Source organism: Ostrinia nubilalis, chromosome Z, assembly GCF_963855985.1.
Source record: "Ostrinia nubilalis chromosome Z, ilOstNubi1.1, whole genome shotgun sequence".
Classification (NCBI taxonomy): domain Eukaryota; kingdom Metazoa; phylum Arthropoda; class Insecta; order Lepidoptera; family Crambidae; genus Ostrinia; species Ostrinia nubilalis.
The window spans coordinates 12090233-12109549 of NC_087119.1; the positions used below are offsets into that span (position 1 = coordinate 12090233).

The 19317-nt window shown below is 36.1% G+C and overlaps 1 protein-coding gene and 2 long non-coding RNA genes across 3 annotated transcripts; all 3 read left to right on the forward strand.

The window, feature by feature from the left end:
* Positions 1–3539: 3539 nt before the first annotated feature.
* LOC135087125 (uncharacterized) lies at positions 3540–6576 on the forward strand. Its single transcript, XM_063981966.1, has 2 exons — positions 3540–3752; positions 4009–6576. The coding sequence occupies exon 2, from the start codon at positions 4009–4011 to the stop codon at positions 6127–6129; it is 2121 nt and encodes a 706-aa protein (XP_063838036.1). The 5' UTR covers positions 3540–3752; the 3' UTR covers positions 6130–6576.
* An 8725-nt stretch (positions 6577–15301) lies between these two features.
* LOC135087253 (uncharacterized) lies at positions 15302–16313 on the forward strand. The gene is made up of 2 exons (XR_010260730.1): positions 15302–15477; positions 16084–16313. It is a non-coding gene; the product is annotated as an uncharacterized LOC135087253 (long non-coding RNA).
* A 1992-nt stretch (positions 16314–18305) lies between these two features.
* Positions 18306–19317, forward strand: LOC135086809 (uncharacterized). Its single transcript, XR_010260606.1, has 2 exons — positions 18306–18481; positions 19088–19317. It is a non-coding gene; the product is annotated as an uncharacterized LOC135086809 (long non-coding RNA).

Below are 19317 nucleotides of genomic sequence, written 5' to 3' on the forward strand. Positions count from 1 at the left end.
GAGATATTGAAGGTCAAAGTCAGAATATTTTTTTCAAGATTTTTACATTATCAATTTCAATTCGTTGTTTAAAATTTTTTTTTCTAAGAAACCTTATTAAAATTTTGAGTATTTTCGTCACAATAAGGCTTTTGTCTTTACAATAAGAAATGGACAGCAGCGCGCGCACACACGCTCAAGCGCTGCCCCCACGCCCCGAACCGCAACCCGCGCTCGCCCATGAGTCATTCAACTCTACTGTGAGTTCAACGACTACGACTGGACCAACTGAACTGAGCTTAATCCAAATCTACCTAGTTTGTAAAAATGAAATGAGTACTTAAATTAGTTACTTACACCTTAACATCATCTTACCAGTTTAGTTTTTATTCTAAAAAATAATAAATTACATTTTAATTAATAAAAACCCTTTACACGAATTTGTTTCTTTCCGCAAATTAAATAATCTTACAGAACCTAGGTTGTTAACTAAACCGTGCTTTTACGCATAACCGTTATTCTATCACAATGTAGTATCACAGGTCTTATTAGCTACGCAAGTGTGATAAGCGTAAGTAGGTAGGTATCATTAAAAAGTACCGTAAACAGATGAATAATGATCTTTTGAATGAGGCCTGTCATTCTTTACATTAATAACTCTCTACTTCAATAACTTAAGTCTTTACGATAGTAATAAAATTCATAAAGTAAAACTCAAATTATTGCCAGGCCTGGCTCACTCCGCGCGGTACATCCGATAATTACCTACAGCGAAGCGCCCCGCCGGCGGGTATTATATCAGTCGAGTGTCACGCGCGCGCCCGTCAGGACGCTGGCGTGCGTTGTAGTATGATTATAATTCTATGATCGAAGTATTATTTAAAAATGGACATAAAGTGAAAGAAATATTGTGCGGCGTTCGGGTGTTTAAATTCGAAAAGAAATCTACCGGATTTATCTTTTTTTTTTCGCTTCCCAAAGATGCTGAAAGGTATGTTGGCCATGTAGGTAATCAATAATTCTTAGGATAGTATAGGAACCTAACCTACTATGACTACTGCTCAGAATGCGTTCGTTCGTTTCAGCCAAATGACGTCCACTGCTGGACAAAGGCCTCTCCCAAGGTTTTCCATAATGAATGCATACTTACCTACATACGTACCTCATTACAAATAAGTAGATTAATTATTTTTTCACTAGACAGCAACCCTAACAGCGTAAGAAGAGTTCAGAGGCACGCGATAGAAAGAGACAAAACTTGTAGGTGAATAAAATTGTAGGTACGTAGTGCTGTGCGAGCTGAATTCCACTGTATCGCGTCGTAGCAAGACTCGCATTTATTTAAATCGTCTTGCGGAGTAATCCTTCTGTACCTGTACTATTACTTATTCTGTGTTATTGCTTACACCACACCGCTCTAAACGCCTAGAGTAAACACCTGGCAATGTTACTCCTATCGTTGATTAAGGCATTCACTTTCGATAGGAGTGATGATTGTGTGTTCTTTAAACTTAATTGATTTCAGCAACTAAATAAAAAGGTCTCTTTTTCAGTCTTCCTTCCATACTCATTACTTCCTTTCTTCATAATTTACTTGAAATAAATAATGGTTATGCACGCGATTCTAAATAAACGTAATTTTAATCGTTAATCACAGGCAATAAGCAGATGTGATAAACTTGTATCATTAAAAAGTACTGTAAACAAATGACAAATGCTCTTACACACAGGTTCATTATTTCTAGCTCTCTAACTTAATAAATTTTACGTCTTTACGATAGTAATTAATAAAATAAAACTTAACTTACTTATTACTGCAATCTGAACGCCTAGAAATAACACACTGGCAAACTCTTGCTCCTTCACTTTCGATGGGAGATTAAAAGATAAGATTTTATTTTTAAACTCGATTGATTTTAGAAACTAAACAAAATTTCATATCTTTTAGCACTTCTTTCATACCAATTACTTCCATTCTTCAACATAAAAAGATTCATCCTCTTGTTCGTGATTATTTTAAATGAACGTAACTTTATTACACGGAATAACTATCAAAATGTATTGATATTCTTATTGTTTTATTAATAACGATTGCGAATCTACAATTCATTCAAATTTGAGTATTTTGGAAGCTTGCTTAAAGCATTAATTATTATTAAGTATGCTAGGACGGATCTTTAGTTAACAAAGATTAATCAAAGTATTTTTGCCGCCGCTTTTACAATCTCATTCGTTGATAGACTTGCCTGTACTAAAGTGATGAAATTACATTTTTGTTAAGTTAAAAATTACGTAAAACTGTAGTTGAAAATGAAGAGTAATAACAAAGCGCTACCGATTCACGACGACACATTCGATAGACGTATTGCTTGACTGTTATTGGTCAGTCAGTCTCGCCGCGCGGGGCAGTACCTTTGTTCGAGGGGCCGCTCGCGCCTCGTACGGCCAGTTCGGTTTCTTCGGCCGTCGAATGCGCTTGCGACTTTTGATTGTTTTCTCGTGCGGATAGTTAGTGTGTGAACGTGTGATAGTGAGTGTGGTAATAGTGAATGTGTGTTAGAAAGATGCCTAACCATACGTACAGTGCTCGTGAGTACGTAAACATGGTTTACTGTTATGGGAGGGCACGTGGAAACGCATCTGAAGCCCTGCAGGCTGTAGGTATCGGGCTGAACATCCTACAGCGCACCACCGTACTGATGCACGTATTATTGTTCTGGCTGTACAACGTCTGTTGGACAATCAGCCGATTGTGCCTCCGTCCGCCTCGTCTAGGCGTGTATTGTGTCGGATTTGAGGAACTTAAATACCGGTCTGTACGTGAAGGAATACTGGAGCGCGCATCAAAACACGATTTACCTGGCACGCGTTTGCTTGCACGTGGAAGGCCGTCAGTTCGAGCCACAACTTGTCCGGTTGGAGCGGCCGATTCCAGACGACGTCGAAGGGGATTAGTCGGTAAGTACTTAGTTCTAAACCTAAACAAATGCTAAAGGAATGTGTTTTTTAAATGTAGGAAGTGAATAATCTGGTAATTTTGTGTACAAAATACTTCTGCGGTCGCGGTAGGTAGTGGCGGGAAAGCGCGTACGCTCCAATACACTCACACGCACATAGGCACGGTCATTGCGTTGCGTGGCGCGCTGTACATTGCGGGCTGTGGAATATTGTATTTTTTTTAATCATAAAAATAAAAAATATTTCCCACCAATAATATTTTGTAATATTACTTGGTTGGGTGTACAGAATGCGTAGTTTCAGTCTTCGTGATAGGTTTTTTTACACCCTGTATAAATTCCATTAAACTTGTTTACATTTTATTAAAAGTGTTAAGTATGTTATTTTTAATAAAAATGTGATTTCAGTTACATTATGCATTTAATTTTTGGCCTAACCCTCTGGATTTAGGAAAAGTGTACAGTTACGTTAAATGCATAAGTGGCCTATGCCACAAACAAAAATTTATTTGTGATTATTTTCCAAAATAATCTTATTCATCACAAAGAATGTACCATAGTACAAAAAAAACACAACTGTAAACTTAATATCAAGCATAATATAATTAGGGGAAGGCCGGGCAAAGTGAATACCCCGGGCAAAGCGAATACTCCCCACTACTCCTAAATTATTAGTTTGTCATTCAACACGCCACTACTGTTACGTTCGGCCATCTTGATTTAGTACGCGGCAAACATCGAAGCGAGAGGCCGCGTCGCGTCCCGTCCGCGGAACGAAGATTTGTGTTTTCGTAAATAAAAGATTGATTTTACGCGGTAAGTACATTGATCATTTCTCCTGTATTACTAGTTCTTGATTTTTAGGAATGTCTTAATTCAGTAGCATATCAAAGTAGGTTTTTATGGTATATTTAACAGAGAGTCAGAATTATTAGTTTTTGTTTGAAATGTGTTAACCTCAAAACTTACCTAGTCGGGCAAAGTGAATAGGGCAAAGTGGATATGGTATCCACTTTGCCCGCTATTTCTCATTGCTGACTTTTTATCTAAAAATGTATTTTATTTGTTTCAGATGGTAAATAAATATAAAAAAAAATCTAATCAAGGGACGTGGGAGGAAAATGCTATGCAAACGGCTATTAATTTGTGCAAAGCTGGAGAATCAATAAAAAGCACAGCTAAAAAGTATGGTTTGGCTTATGCAACCTTGTATAGGCATGTAAAAACCGGCATCGCTGCTTCAAAATTTGGTAGATTCCGTCCTGTTTTCACTGAAGATCAGGAAATAGAGTTGGTGACATATCTCAAAGATATGGATGCTGTATTTTTTGGCTTGACTCGAGATGAATTTAAACATTTAGCGTTCATCTACGCCAAGAAAAATAATTTGAACTACCCGAAAAACTGGGACAAGTACGAAAAAGCTGGAGATGATTGGTTATCGTCATTTTTGTCTCGTCATAATCAAATATCCCTCAGGACTCCAGAGGCAACATCGGTTGCAAGGGCAAAAGGATTTAACAGACGTGAAGTTGGACGTTTTTATGAAAACCTTGAAGCTTTAACAGTAAAACATGATATTGATGCATCCAGATTATATAACATGGATGAAACTGGTATATCTACAACCACAAATAAGCCGCCTAAAGTGCTATCAACGAAAGGAAAAAAACAAGTGGGCATAATCGCCAGTGCAGAACGTGGTCAACTAACGACAGTCATAGGTTGTTGTAATGCCGCTGGTTCATTTCTCCCACCATTTTTAATTTTCGCCAGAAAAAAGATGCAACCCAGACTACTTGATGGTGCGCCTCCCGGCACTCAAGGAACCTGTACTCCAAATGGCTGGACTTCAGGTGAGGTGTTCTTTGATTGGATGCATTTTTTTGTGGAACATGTTCGACCTACCCCTGAGAAAAAAATACTTCTATTATTGGATAACCACGAGAGCCACAAGTATTACCCAGCTTTAGATTACGCAACTAAGAACAACGTCGTATTTTTATCCTTGGCCCCACACACAACCCACAAAATGCAGCCCATGGATGTAGCGGTCTACGGCCCACTGAAAACTTACTTTGAAAGGGAGGTAAATTTTTTCCAAAAATCGCACCCAGGACGCATTATAAATCAATACGATGTAGCCAGACTGTTATCACCAGCTTTTCTGAAAAGTGCAGTAGCTCAAAATGCAGTTCATGGATTTGAAAGACCTGGTATTTGGCCAGTTAATAAATATGCTTTTGGTGACGAAGATTACGAACCAGCCGCTGTGATTGCAGGCACGTCTAATATGAATATTGGCACAGAAAGTACAAACTTAATAGAAACGATCGATATTCCCAGACCTTTTGCAGACACTTCTTCAACTCCATCGCCTTCACTTTTTCAAGAACTGATTCCATCAAATTCAGTAGATCCTTTATCAGAAATATTTCCATCTCGAAACAGAACTCCCTCTTGTGAGTTTCAAGACTTTGTTGCGCCCATTGTTAACACGCCTGAAAATATTCGTAGCGACAGGTGTACACCTGAACCAGAACCTGGATGTTCGCGAATTGTCTCCGCTTTTGGGCCAGATATAGCTACTCAGAAAGGTGACGCAGTGCTGCCGGAAACTAAAGTAAATATTCGACTAAATACTAGCCGTGACAACTCACCTGATCCAAAACCGGGATGCTCAGCCTCCCACTGCAGTCCCTTGGTGTTAAGACCTTTGTGTACACCTGAACCAGAACCTGGATGTTCCCGAATTGTCTCCGCTTTTGGGCCAGACATAGCTGCTCAGAGAGGTGACACAGTGCTGCCGGAAACTGAAGTAAATATTCCACAAAATACTAGCCGTGACAACTCACCTGATCCGAAACCGGGATGCTCAGCCTCCCACTGCAGTCCCTTGATGTTAAGACCTATTCCAAATCCTGCCAAACCAATGACCACGCGTAAACGGAAATTACAAAAATCGGAAATATTAACCAGTACCCCGATCAAGGAAGATCAAAAGCAGAAATATGACAAAAATAAAGTTAAGAATATTACTAAAAGACTGAATGATAAGTCAAAAAATGTTCCTAAGAAGACTAATACAAAGAAGACTAATACAGAGAAGAAAGACAAAAGAACTGCTAAAAAGGTTAAACAGCCAAAGAAAATGAAAGAATTTAAGGACATTTTATGTTTTTTTTTGCGGTGAAATATATATTGAAGAAGACGGTAAACCAATTGAAAACTGGATTCAATGTGACATTTGTCAACAATGGTGTCACGAAGATTGTTCTGCTTTTGATGGCACTCAAGGGTATACCTGTGATAATTGCCAATCTTAATTTTCTAATTTTATGTCAAGTTATGTTTATTTTTCAGTTTATCAAAGTTATTTCAGAGATTGAATATGGGTATTCACTTTGCCCAAGTACTGTGTTCACTTTACCCGGGGTACCGGGCAAAGCGAATACTTTCGTACTTTTTTTAATTTTAATTGCAGTTGATTATTGTTTAAATATTAATGTTAACTGGTGTACCTACCTATTTACAAGAGCAATAAATAAAGACTGATTTGTGATAATTATTTTGTTTTTGTATTGTATACATTTTGTGCTATAACCTTAAATACCTTAAGGTATCCACTTTGCCCGACCTTCCCCTACTATGCATTCAATTTAAATTCATAAAAATTAAAACGTCATTATCTCCATACTAATATTTTAACTTTTGCGCTGACGGCCTCAATTTAGTCTAATTATTTTACAAATAGCTTATTTTACAAATAGCTTTTGCCCGCGACTTCGTCCGCGGAGAAGTCGAAAACGTTCTCATATGATTTTTTAATCTTTTTAACGTTATTATTTAAATGTGTTAATACTTATAAAATATAAAAATCTTAAAGGTTAAATAAACATGAAAATAAAATTTTCTTATATTTTATGAATATGCAGCTCGGCCTTTGATCCGGTGAAAGTTACTCGGTGGTATTATCTTTTTACAAAGAAATCGAAAACTACACCTACCGCAGTATTATTGGTAAACTTTTTTTTATATTCCTACTGGTGCTAGAATCGCCAAGCTTCCAGCACGCCACTGGCCGTGGGAGAAAGAGCTTTTCCTCAAGCAAGACTACTCCCACTACCTCAAGGACCTCCGCCAAAACTCTCGCGCGAAAATGAGTACTTGATCATTATTTTGCTGCGATGTTATTTTAAAACTGCGATATCTCCAAGATATTTATTGAAATCGAATGGTGTAAAGGGCAAGAATGTTTAAAATTAAATACTTGTGGTGAATACTTTATTTATTTGGATAAGGATTAATAATGTTATAAAAACACCTTCGCAAATAATGCATTATTTTAAAACATTTTTTTTTTTGCATAAAAAAGGTTACTATGAATGAGCCAACCTTAAAAGATAGACATATGCTATCGCGGACTTTTTTTTAAAGGGGAACAATCCTATCATACATGATTTTTGCGAAATTTTAACCGTTTACGCAGCGTCAGCTCTCAAAAGGTAAAAAATCACTGATTTGAAACATTCTTCATTGGTGCTCCGCTCCTATTGGTCTTAGCGTGATGATATTCAGGGTGGAATTTTGTAATGCCACCTGGAGGGATTTTAGATTTTAGTTGGTTCGAATCCCGGGTGTGGCAAGCAAATTTTTGGAAATCTTTGAATGCAGTTCTATTTCTTTTCAAAAATAAAGGAATGTTTTCTTTGAGAAAAAAAATCTATCTACAATATTAAGAGCACTTTCCCTCCAGGTGGCATTACAATTCCACCCTGTATAGCCTAAAGCCTTCAGGAACTAACGGGCTATCCAACACAAAAATAATTTTTCAAATCGGTCCAGTAGATCCTGAGATTAGCGCGTTCAACCAAACAAACAAACTCTTCAGCTTTATAATATTAGTATACAGGGTGACAGGAAAAGCGATACATTCCTTGATAGGGGTTAAAGTAGAGCTTATTTGCAGTCATTAAGTCATATGACACCATGTTTGAAACTTGTTCATTTCCAAGTTATTCAAGATTTAAGTATTTTTTAAAAAAATCTCCAGTTTTTAAGTTAAAATGTACCCTTGTAATGAGGAATACGGAATAATGTCAATTTTATTGATGTATTCGTATAGCTAAATAATAGGATTAACATTTTAAATTAAAATTTGTCAATCCTATTATTCATTCATCGTCATTACTCAAGTTAAAGCTAAAAAACCATCTATCATTTTGCAAAAAAATTAAGCTATTGGGCACTGAGTTCTTAGGAAGCTCGTCAAGTATACGTCCGAAATAGTAAGTGTAAATGCGCCACAGCATCGGCGTTCTTCAAGCGTAGAATCTAGGAAAGACAAAGCATTTAAATATTTTCTATCTTTGAAAGATAATGCTAAAAGAGTTTATGTTTGTAAGCAAATGTTTATGAAAACTTATAATGCGTAAAAAAAAACTTTGTGCATTGGCCAAAGACAACTGAGGGATTAGGTTGTTCCTAATAAAGTTGCGACAGAAAGTTCTAATATTTCTCAAAATGGTAATGATTGCAATGCAAGGACGCAAAGTAATGCACCAGATTCAATTCGAGAATTTTTTGACACTGCCGAAAGTAGAGTCCCATTATTGCAGATCATCTTCCTCAAAATTATTATATTTAGAGCCAAGTCTGGAATAGTGTGCATGGTGATCTGTACGCTGAATATAAAAAGTTTTGTTCCAATAACAATAAAAAACGATATTGTGTTGCGTCGTTTGAGAGGAAGTACCGCGAGCTTAATTTGTCAATTTTCAAACCTAGGAAAGATCAATACAACAAGTGTTAAGCCTACAAGAACGGTAATATTGATGAAGATGATTATAGGAATCACTTGAAGAAAAAAGAAACAGCAAGACAAAGTAAGGATAATAAAATAGTCCAGTCAAATTAGACATGAACCCTGCAATAATTCGCATACAGCTGAAAATTGGTACGAATGTTCGGAGCACCATTATGAATTAACTGTGAAAAGTCCCCATCGATCCGACGTGTGCTAAAAAAAAAATTCAAGGTCAAAGTTAAAAAATACGGGTTTTTGAGATTTTCAGCCAAACGGTAAGTTTTATCACAAAAATATGTATGACAAGGTTTAAGATCATACAATTATCTATCAAAATTGTCTATACACTTTCTCCTAAGAGTCAGCGTTTCTGAGATTCGATGATCCGAAGAGTCAAAAAAGTGTTTTCTTCATAACGGTCTTACACATAAATCCAATGTGATATCGCCTCGTGCCACGACTCAGCATTGTATCATGATGTGTTGTCGACGTCGAATATAAAATAATCAACCTCAATGTCGTCTGTCATCTTTAATTATCGAAAAATGGGTGCAACTTTGACAAAGGACTGCACCGTGAGTTTCTAAGATACAAAGTTTTCGTGTCTATTATGTTTAAGAGCTCTTATATGCACACGTCACTACTCTACTTGTAACTCTATGGTCATTATTTTAGCCCGACCAAGTTAGACATTCCAGGTTATAATAATTCACATAGAGCTGAAAATTTGTGTGAATGTTAAGAACACCATCCTAAATGAAATGTCAAAAGTCCCCGACGATCCGTCATTTAAAAAAAAAGTTTTCGAAGTCCCAAGTTTTTTGCATTTTTTGGCCAAGTAGTAAATTTATCATAAAAATAGATAAGAAATAATAGTAGATCATAAAATTATCTATTAAAATTGTCTTCACCCCTTTTTCCTAAGAGTCACCGATTATGAGGTAGAACGATTCAAAAAGTTAGTTTTGATGTTCTCGTTATATGCACATGTTTCCACAACACCTATGAGGGTTATTTGGCGTATTTTTTTTACCAGGTTTCCCCAGTAGGCCTTTTATAAGATGTATTTGTTATCCTGTTCAATTCAAAACTATTTTAATAGAGTTGAAGTTGTGGACTTTTGGAGTAGTTAACAGAATGCGAATTCTCTAACTTTTTGCATCATTACCACATAAACGGTGACTCTTAGGAAAAAGGGGCAAAGACAATTTTAATAGATAATTTTATGATCTACTACTATTTCTTATCATTTCTTATGATAAGTTTACTGTTTGGCGGAAAAATGCAAAAAACTTGGACTTCGTAAATTTTTTTTTCAGTTGACGGATCGCTGGGGACTTTTGACATTTCATTAAGGATAGTGTTCTCAACAATCACACAAATTTTCAGCTCTATGCGAATTATTATAACCTGGATTTTCTGACTTGACCGGGCTAAAAGAGTGACCATAGAGTTACAAGTAGAGTAGTGACGTGTGCATATAAGAGCTCTTAAACATAATAGACACGAAACCTTCGTATCTTAGAAACTCACGGTGCAGTCCTTCGTCTAAGTTGCAAACATTTTTCGACAATTAAAGATGACAAATGACATTGAGGTTAATCATTTTATATTCGACGTCGACAACACATCATGATACAATGCTGAGTCGTGGCACGAGGCGATATCACATTGGATTTATGTGTAAGACCGTTATGAAGAAAACACTTTTTTGACTCTTCGGATCATCGAATCTCAGAAACGCTGACTCTTAGGAGAAAGTGTATAGACAATTTTGATAGATAATTGTATGGCCTTAAACCTTGTCATACATATTTTTGTGATAAAACTTACCGTTTGGCTGAAAATCTCAAAAACCCGTATTTTTTAAGTTTGACCTTGAATTTTTTTTTTAGCACACGTCGGATCGATGGGGACTTTTCACAGTTAATTCATAATGGTGCTCCGAACATTTGTACCAATTTTCAGCTGTATGCGAATTATTGCAGGGTTCATGTCTAATTTGACTGGACTAAAAGGCAATTCATATTTATAGTGACGATATTATATGAAGAGTTTTATAATCTGCCAAGATTTATAGTCAATCAATTATATTTGGACTGTCTTCCACATGAAGATGTTCGACCATGGCTACAAGACGAAGGCATTATCGCGAGTGACGTTTGTTACAATTGTGGATATAAACATTCAAAGACGTTTTTAGTCTCTCCAATCGAGTACGCCGATTTATACTTATTGCCCTCAATGTTTTCAAGAAATGTATTCAATAACTAATAACGTATTTCCAGCAATAACAGTTTTATAATCTACTTAAGATTATTAATATGACTATCATAAATTAAATATAATAACTATCAAACCTTGCTATTATAACTATGTCTACGAAATGTGCTGTATGTGAGCGATTTTTACGAAAAGTTAGTGGACCGTCTAAGACAGTAACTGAAAATGATGACCTATTGCAGCGGTTCCCGAAAGGTGGTCCGCGGAACCCTGGGGTTCCGTGGAAAGGCCGCAAGGGTTCCGTAAAACATATTATCCCACGTTTGAACGTGTTTCGGTTTCTTCATTAGATTCAGAGCCACCAGCAGTGTGCACCCAAAATATTTCAGAAAATATTCCTGGTTCGTCGGTAAGAAAGTTAAACATAATAAAGTCAATGCAATATTATTATGACATGGAGCTGATCTGATGATGGAGGTGGTAGGTGGCCATAGGAACTCCGTGAGTAAACGACGCAACCCGTTCGAGTTTGGGTTCGTTTGATTCGTCTTGACACTATGTGGTAACCAGGGTCTGATGATGGAGCTGAAAGGTGGCCATAAGAACTCCGTAATTAAACGACGCACACCCGTCAAGTTTGGGTACGTTTGGTTCGTCTTGACAAGTACTTTGACACTATGTGGTAACCAGGGTCTGATGATGGCGCTGGAAGGTGGCCATAGGAACTCCTCCGTGAGTAAACGACGCAACCCGGTCGAGTTTGGGTTCGTCAGATTCGTCTTGACAAGTGCTTTGACACTATGTGGTAACCAGGGTCTGATGATGGAGCTGGAAGGTGGCCATAAGAACTCCGTAATTAAACGACGCAACCCCGTCAAGTTTGGGTACGTTTGGTTCGTCTTGACAAGAACTTTGAAACTCACACCAAACCTTCGATGCTGTCGGTGTCAGAGTATGAGAATTTGATTGATTTTAAATTTTCATCAACGCTAAAACAAAAATTCGAAGAAGGAACTCTTGATTTAAATGCCTTTTGGATTAGACTCAAAGGAATACCCAGAAATTGTTAATAGAGCCATCACACTACTGTTACGGTTTGTGACGACGTACCGATGCGAGATTGGTTTTTCCGCATGTGCTTACACCAAAAGCAAGTACAGAAATAGACTGGATAGTTCAACTGTCGGACATTAAGCCTAATTTTAATGCTATTTAAAGAAAATACGTAAAAAAATTCATTCGTCACATTAAATTCACAAACGTGTTTTTATGAATTTAATGTGATGAATGAATCTTTTTGTATGTTTCATTACTTTATGTACCTACTTATACATATATTCACAGTAAATGTATAAAAATAATTGCATAAAAACTTTATTGTTTTTCATTTAAATTTCCATTTATCAAAGTAGGGTTCCGCTAGGAAAAGTATAACCAATTAGGGTTCCTTGGCAAAAAAAAATTGGGAAACCCTGCACTATCGTATTATCTTTGTAAAACCAAAAATCGCATGTCTCTATCCTTATCACAACATTCGCTATGATCGTTTGAACAAAGGCCTGCCACAACATTATTCTCCGCCACAGGTAGAGACAATTTTAATTTTAACTAAAATGCTTATTTTAAACGATCATTGCAATCGTTGTGATAGGAATAGAGACATGCGATTTTTGGTTTTACAAAGGTAATACGATAGAGAATAATACAAAGTAATAAAAACCACCGGTTATAGGGACATTTTTTGGAGAAATTTATCAAATAACCAAAAAAACACGAATTTAAAAGCAGATTTTTTTTAAAAGTATCATTTTTTATTATTTGTTGGCCTTTTTTGTGTATTTTATGTATTTTTTAGTATCGCCTGTTATTTAGCATCATTACTGTTAGTTATTTTATCAGGATATACCGCTTAGTTTAAAAGTTATTACGTTTTCTTTACAATAAGTAATTGGAAGAAAAAAAAATCTATAAAAAATTTAAAAAAAATCTCAATTTTGGCCTGCTCATGTCGATAAAAATAGGTCTAGTTTCATCTATTTTCATATGTACACTTTAACGTGAGTCATACTGTATATAAAAAAAAATCATTTTCAGTTCAAAAAAAAACTCCCTTGTATAAACCCTTCACAATATGTATCTGTCGCAGTCGGATTGTACAGGGTGGCCCAGAAGAAAATTCACTTATGAAAATTCAAGGAAACGAAAACTGTAATTTTTTGTAGAACTTTAACTATTGCAATTTAAAGGAAATTTTGTGCATTTTTTTTTTAATTTACTTTCCTTATATAAATTTTATTGTAAATGTGATTCCCTTGACGCTTACAACATTCGGTCAACATACATAAAAATTTTGGAAAACTTTCGTTAGAGTTGCCTCTAAATGGATTCAGGATGAATGAATGCTGCAGAGTTTTTGGATTATGAAAGTACACTCTGCTCATAAGGTAACCCCACAAAGAGAAGTCTGCTGGAATGCGATTAGCGCTTCTTAGAGGCAGTGAGATTTCACCCCTGCATAATTGCTTTGTTGCATTGAAAGGATGATTAATTTTTGAGAGCGCTATACTGGTAGGCTGAAAAGCTTTTTGATATCAAAGCTGCAAGATTCGCAAGGCTATGACCGGAGCACTTGGTTTCATCAAGATGGGGCTACGTGTCACACTTCAAATGAGAGCATTTAGATGGTAAGAGACATGTTCCCACAAAAAAATAATTTCAGGCAGGGGTGACATCTCCTGGCCACCAGGAAGCCCTGATCTCACTCCAGAAAATTCTTTATAATCCAACAACCATGCAGCAACTAAAGCTGAGCATTCGGCAAAAAATTGAAAATAGGTTTCGAGGTAATTCTAACGAACGCATTTCAAGATTTTGATGTATGTTGATCGAATGTTGTAAGCGTCAAGGAAATCTCCTGGGCGATGTAATTTAATAAAGGTAAATTTAAAAATAAATTGCTTTAAATTTCCTTTGAATTACAATAGTTAAAGTTATATAAAAACGTACAGTTTTCGTTTCCTTGAATTTTCAAAAGTGAACTTTCTTCTGGGCCACCCTGTATAATCCGCCGTTTTACATTACCACTAGGCATTTTACATTACAGCTCTGTTTTGTAATACGGCGGTTCAACGTTTAGGCGGATTGAATACGGCTGAATGAAAATCCGCCGGAATGTATTCGGCGCCAAACGTTCTTCAATACGGCTAGCCGCAATGTAAAACAACGTGTCATTTTCACCCGCCGCTTTGATAATTTTTAGTTCCCATTTTCAATACCGTGGCGCTGCCTGACATAACAACAACAATGGCATCGGATGCAGAAAATGTGTTGCTAAATTACGGAGTTATTTCTGAATCTAATAAAGAAAACGTTATAAATATGTGTGTCAACAGTGAGTTTAAGAACAATTTTAACTTGCAATTGAAGAATTTCTATTCTTCACAATGTGGAACAGTCAAAAAACCGCGGACAAGGGACCGAGTTTTGGAGGTTATAGCCCACATCAAAACCGCTAAAGTGGCTATGGATTCTGGTGTTCGGCGGAATCCTACTCAATATTATTGGTGCAAAAAGTATGATATTATGACAGTGACCGATGAAGATTTTGAGATATCTTTTATTTTAAGATGTTTGTACCTTGTGATTACTCATTATGTTTAAAAATGACTAAAGCCAAATATTTTATTATATTATTAACTTTCAAAAAAAGTTTATTTGTTTTGAGATGGCTGTCCCCTGTGATTTATTTTAAATATAAAAAATTACTGAAGCAAAATATATGATTTAGTATTACTTACAGTAACGAAGATCTTACTTAATTACTAAGGAATATCATGAGAATAAATCTGTCTTATTAAAATTTATTTTCATTAAACATTGTTTTATTTTGTAAGTATGGTCACCCTACAATCTAAATAGTAGTACGATGCGGCTAAACGTGGGCCGCCGTATTGAAGAACGTATCGCAATGACAATCCGCCTAAACGTTGAACCGCCTGTCACGATTAACGTGAACTTCTCGTTACTAATATACTTAAACTTTAAAATAAACTAAACATTGTCCATAAAAATATTAAACCTAAAAATAAAACCTTACTTGCTAATATAAACACTACTTACTTAAACTATAAATAATTAAATACTAAATAAAACTAAACATAATACTAACTTTCAAACAAAATCCTAATCCATACGTCATTTAAATGTGCATCGAAATGTTACTGCGCTGTTCTCGCTATTAAAATCGTACGGGTTATTTGGTGTTTTGTTTACCGCGTCTCAAAGTAAAAAACTGCCGTGAGGATCGCACCGGCGGCGCCAGGCAGACTAGCTTGGCGGCCGAGACGAGTGCGGTCGTCCCTACTGCATTGAATGCAAACCTATTTCACGCTCGACTGATTTCTCAAGTCGTTCATAAGCGATTTACTATTTTCGCATACTTCTATTAGTGCTAGTAACACTTTACTACTGCAAGATCAGTGTTAATTATAATTATTTCAACCCCTTGACCGGGTAAGTAATGCATACCTATAAATTAGAAAGTAAGTTAGTTTTTGTGCATGACCTTTACATGACCTTCGCATAGGGCGTGTTAGATATTTGGTTTATTCTGCAATTAATACTATTACTATGATTGTAGTTAGTGTGTAGTAATAATTAATTAGTGTAATTAAGAAACAATACTTAAGAAATTATGTACTTCTTGCATTTATTGTCAGTACATAGCACTCACTATGGGTGTAAATTCGATAAATGCTTAAATAAATATTAATTTAGTGGTATTAATAATAATACAAATTATTTAATACGTTTCTTAGGTATTTATTTCCTTAGATTGTATTGTAAAGATGTTTATTTTAATTTTAGATGCAAAGATTGCGTAGTTCCTTCTCGCTTAAAATTTAGCCATTATTATTAGTTAGTTTAATTCCTATCTAAAAGTCCTTTCTGCTTTCTTTTGCCATTAACCGTGACTGCCACATCGCGATTTCTAATTAGTAGTATTAGTTCCTAAGCAGTTCGCAGTTTTGTTGGCCAGATAACGGAAGTTCGCGTTCATGTTGCAGTCACGGTGAAAAGTCGGACATTTTACTAAGTGCCTAATACTCGGTGTTCCAGGGTTTTTATGCCGGGCATAATATTAAGGGCAGACTACACCACGCTCAAGCAAGAAAGAAGCCAACTGAAGCTGTCAAACACCTACCTCAGGCCAGTGTTGGAACTGCTTAACCGTCCCGGTGATACCAAATTACTTTTAATAAGAAAGAACCTGACCCTGAGACTATTTAATTTTAGATTTTTATTATTAAGAGATAATTGCAGAAGTTCAATAAACTTATTATTTTGTTTTCGTTCCGTTTCATTAATTACAACGTAACAAGTGGCGCCCATTCTCGCTGTTCTGACTGCATTAGAACACTGGCGCTGCTATGTCGAAAACGGTAAACCATTCTCAGTCTATACAGACCATTCGGCCTTAAAATGGTTTCTATCTCTTTCAAATCCTACTGGTCGCCTTGCGAGGTGGGGTGTTCGATTATCCTCATTCAATTTCGAGATAAAACATCGTCGAGGCAAGGACAATATTATCCCGGATGCTTTGTCTCGATGTGCTGTCGCTGCAGTTACTACAACATCATCTTCCAGCTCAAGTGATGACACTATCAGCTCTTCCACGCCCTCACCTCCACACACTACAGACAACTGGTATTTAAATATTTTTAACGGATGCTTAACGACACCATCTAAATTTCCAAATTACAGGTTAGAAGGAAATGTTTTATATCGGTACATGAAATGTAACAACACCCTTCTTTCTGAATTTAGCTGGAAAGAGGTTGTTCCAAATGAATATCGCGATAGAACTATATTAGATAATCATGCTAATGAAACAGCAGCTCACTTAGGTGTTTTTAAAACGTATCGCCGCCTTCTATTAAAATATTATTGGCCTGGTATGTATAGCGATGTCGTTAAGGCGGTTACTAACTGTCAAGTCTGCCTAGCCTATAAACAACCTACTCATGGTACTCTAGGTAAAATGGGAAGACCAAAAGAGTGTTCACGTCCATTCCAGACACTCTCTATTGATCTGGTCGGACCCTTACCCGTTAGTAGAAAACAAAACTGTTACTTGTTTGTGATAACCTGCTGCTTTTCTAAATATTGCTTATTGTTTCCTCTTAGACAGGCTACTTCTACGGCTGTCTGTAAAATTCTAGAGGACAATGTATTCCTGGTTCATGGCATTCCTCAAACCATCATTATGGATAATGGCTCTCAATTTATAAGTAAGCAGTTAGACACTCTACTAAGTAAATATAAAATTCCAAACGTTCACTTTACACCAAAATATACACCACAGGTCAATACAGTGGAAAGATACAATAAAACCATAATAACAGCTGTATCCACACTTATTAACAATGACCACAGGGCATGGGATATATTTTTACCTAAGATACAGTTTGCTATAAATAACTCCGTAAACGAACGAAGTAACTGGCCATACACCTTCATTTCTAGTGCATGGTCGTGAATTGGTCACTTGCGGTTCACATTACATAGAAAATGATGTTTCAAACGAAATTTTGTTTCTACCACGAGACGCTTACGCGGAGAATTTGGGACATTTGGCAACGGTTTTTGACCAAGTTCAAACTGCTTTATGGCGTAGCCACCAAAAAACGACTCAACGTTATAACCTACGCAGAAAAGACGCTGAATTCTCAGTGGGTGATACCGTTTGGAAGAGGTGTTTTTTCCAAAGCGATAAAGCTGCTCACTTTGCGAAGAAACTAGCTCCCAAATTTGAGAAGTGCCGTATTATAGGTAAACGTTCCCCTCTTGTTTACATCTTAGAAGATAAAGATGGACGTGATATTGGGGCCTGGCATATTAAAGATCTCAAACTGAAAATGTATGAAGCTTAGCAACGCTATTACGATAGTTTCGATTTAACTTAGGTTAAATCTTTTCTAAGGAGGGGGATATTGTCACGATTAACGTGAACTTCTCGTTACTAATATACTTAAACTTTAAAATAAACTAAACATTGTCCATAAAAATATTAAACCTAAAAATAAAACCTTACTTGCTAATATAAACACTACTTACTTAAACTATAAACTATAAATAATTAAATACTAAATAAAACTAAACATAATACTAACTTTCAAACAAAATCCTAATCCATACGTCATTTAAATGTGCATCGAAATGTTACTGCGCTGTTCTCGCTATTAAAATCGTACGGGTTATTTGGTGTTTTGTTTACCGCGTCTCAAAGTAAAAAACTGCCATGAGGATCGCACCGGCGGCGCCAGGCAGACTAGCTTGGCGGCCGAGACGAGTGCGGTCGTCCCTACTGCATTGAATGCAAACCTATTTCACGCTCGACTGATTTCTCAAGTCGTTCATAAGCGATTTACTATTTTCGCATACTTCTATTAGTGCTAGTAACACTTTACTACTGCAAGATCAGTGTTAATTATAATTATTTCAACCCCTTGACCGGGTAAGTAATGCATACCTATAAATTAGAAAGTAAGTTAGTTTTTGTGCATGACCTTTACATGACCTTCGCATAGGGCGTGTTAGATATTTGGTTTATTCTGCAATTAATACTATTACTATGATTGTAGTTAGTGTGTAGTAATAATTAATTAGTGTAATTAAGAAACAATACTTAAGAAATTATGTACTTCTTGCATTTATTGTCAGTACATAGCACTCACTATGGGTGTAAATTCGATAAATGCTTAAATAAATATTAATTTAGTGGTATTAATAATAATACAAATTATTTAATACGTTTCTTAGGTATTTATTTCCTTAGATTGTATTGTAAAGATGTTTATTTTAATTTTAGATGCAAAGATTGCGTAGTTCCTTCTCGCTTAAAATTTAGCCATTATTATTAGTTAGTTTAATTCCTATCTAAAAGTCCTTTCTGCTTTCTTTTGCCATTAACCGTGACTGCCACATCGCGATTTCTAATTAGTAGTATTAGTTCCTAAGCAGTTCGCAGTTTTGTTGGCCAGATAACGGAAGTTCGCGTTCATGTTGCAGTCACGGTGAAAAGTCGGACATTTTACTAAGTGCCTAATACTCGGTGTTCCAGGGTTTTTATGCCGGGCATAATATTAAGGGCAGACTACACCACGCTCAAGCAAGAAAGAAGCCAACTGAAGCTGTCAAACACCTACCTCAGGCCAGTGTTGGAACTGCTTAACCGTCCCGGTGATACCAAATTACTTTTAATAAGAAAGAACCTGACCCTGAGACTATTTAATTTTAGATTTTTATTATTAAGAGATAATTGCAGAAGTTCAATAAACTTATTATTTTGTT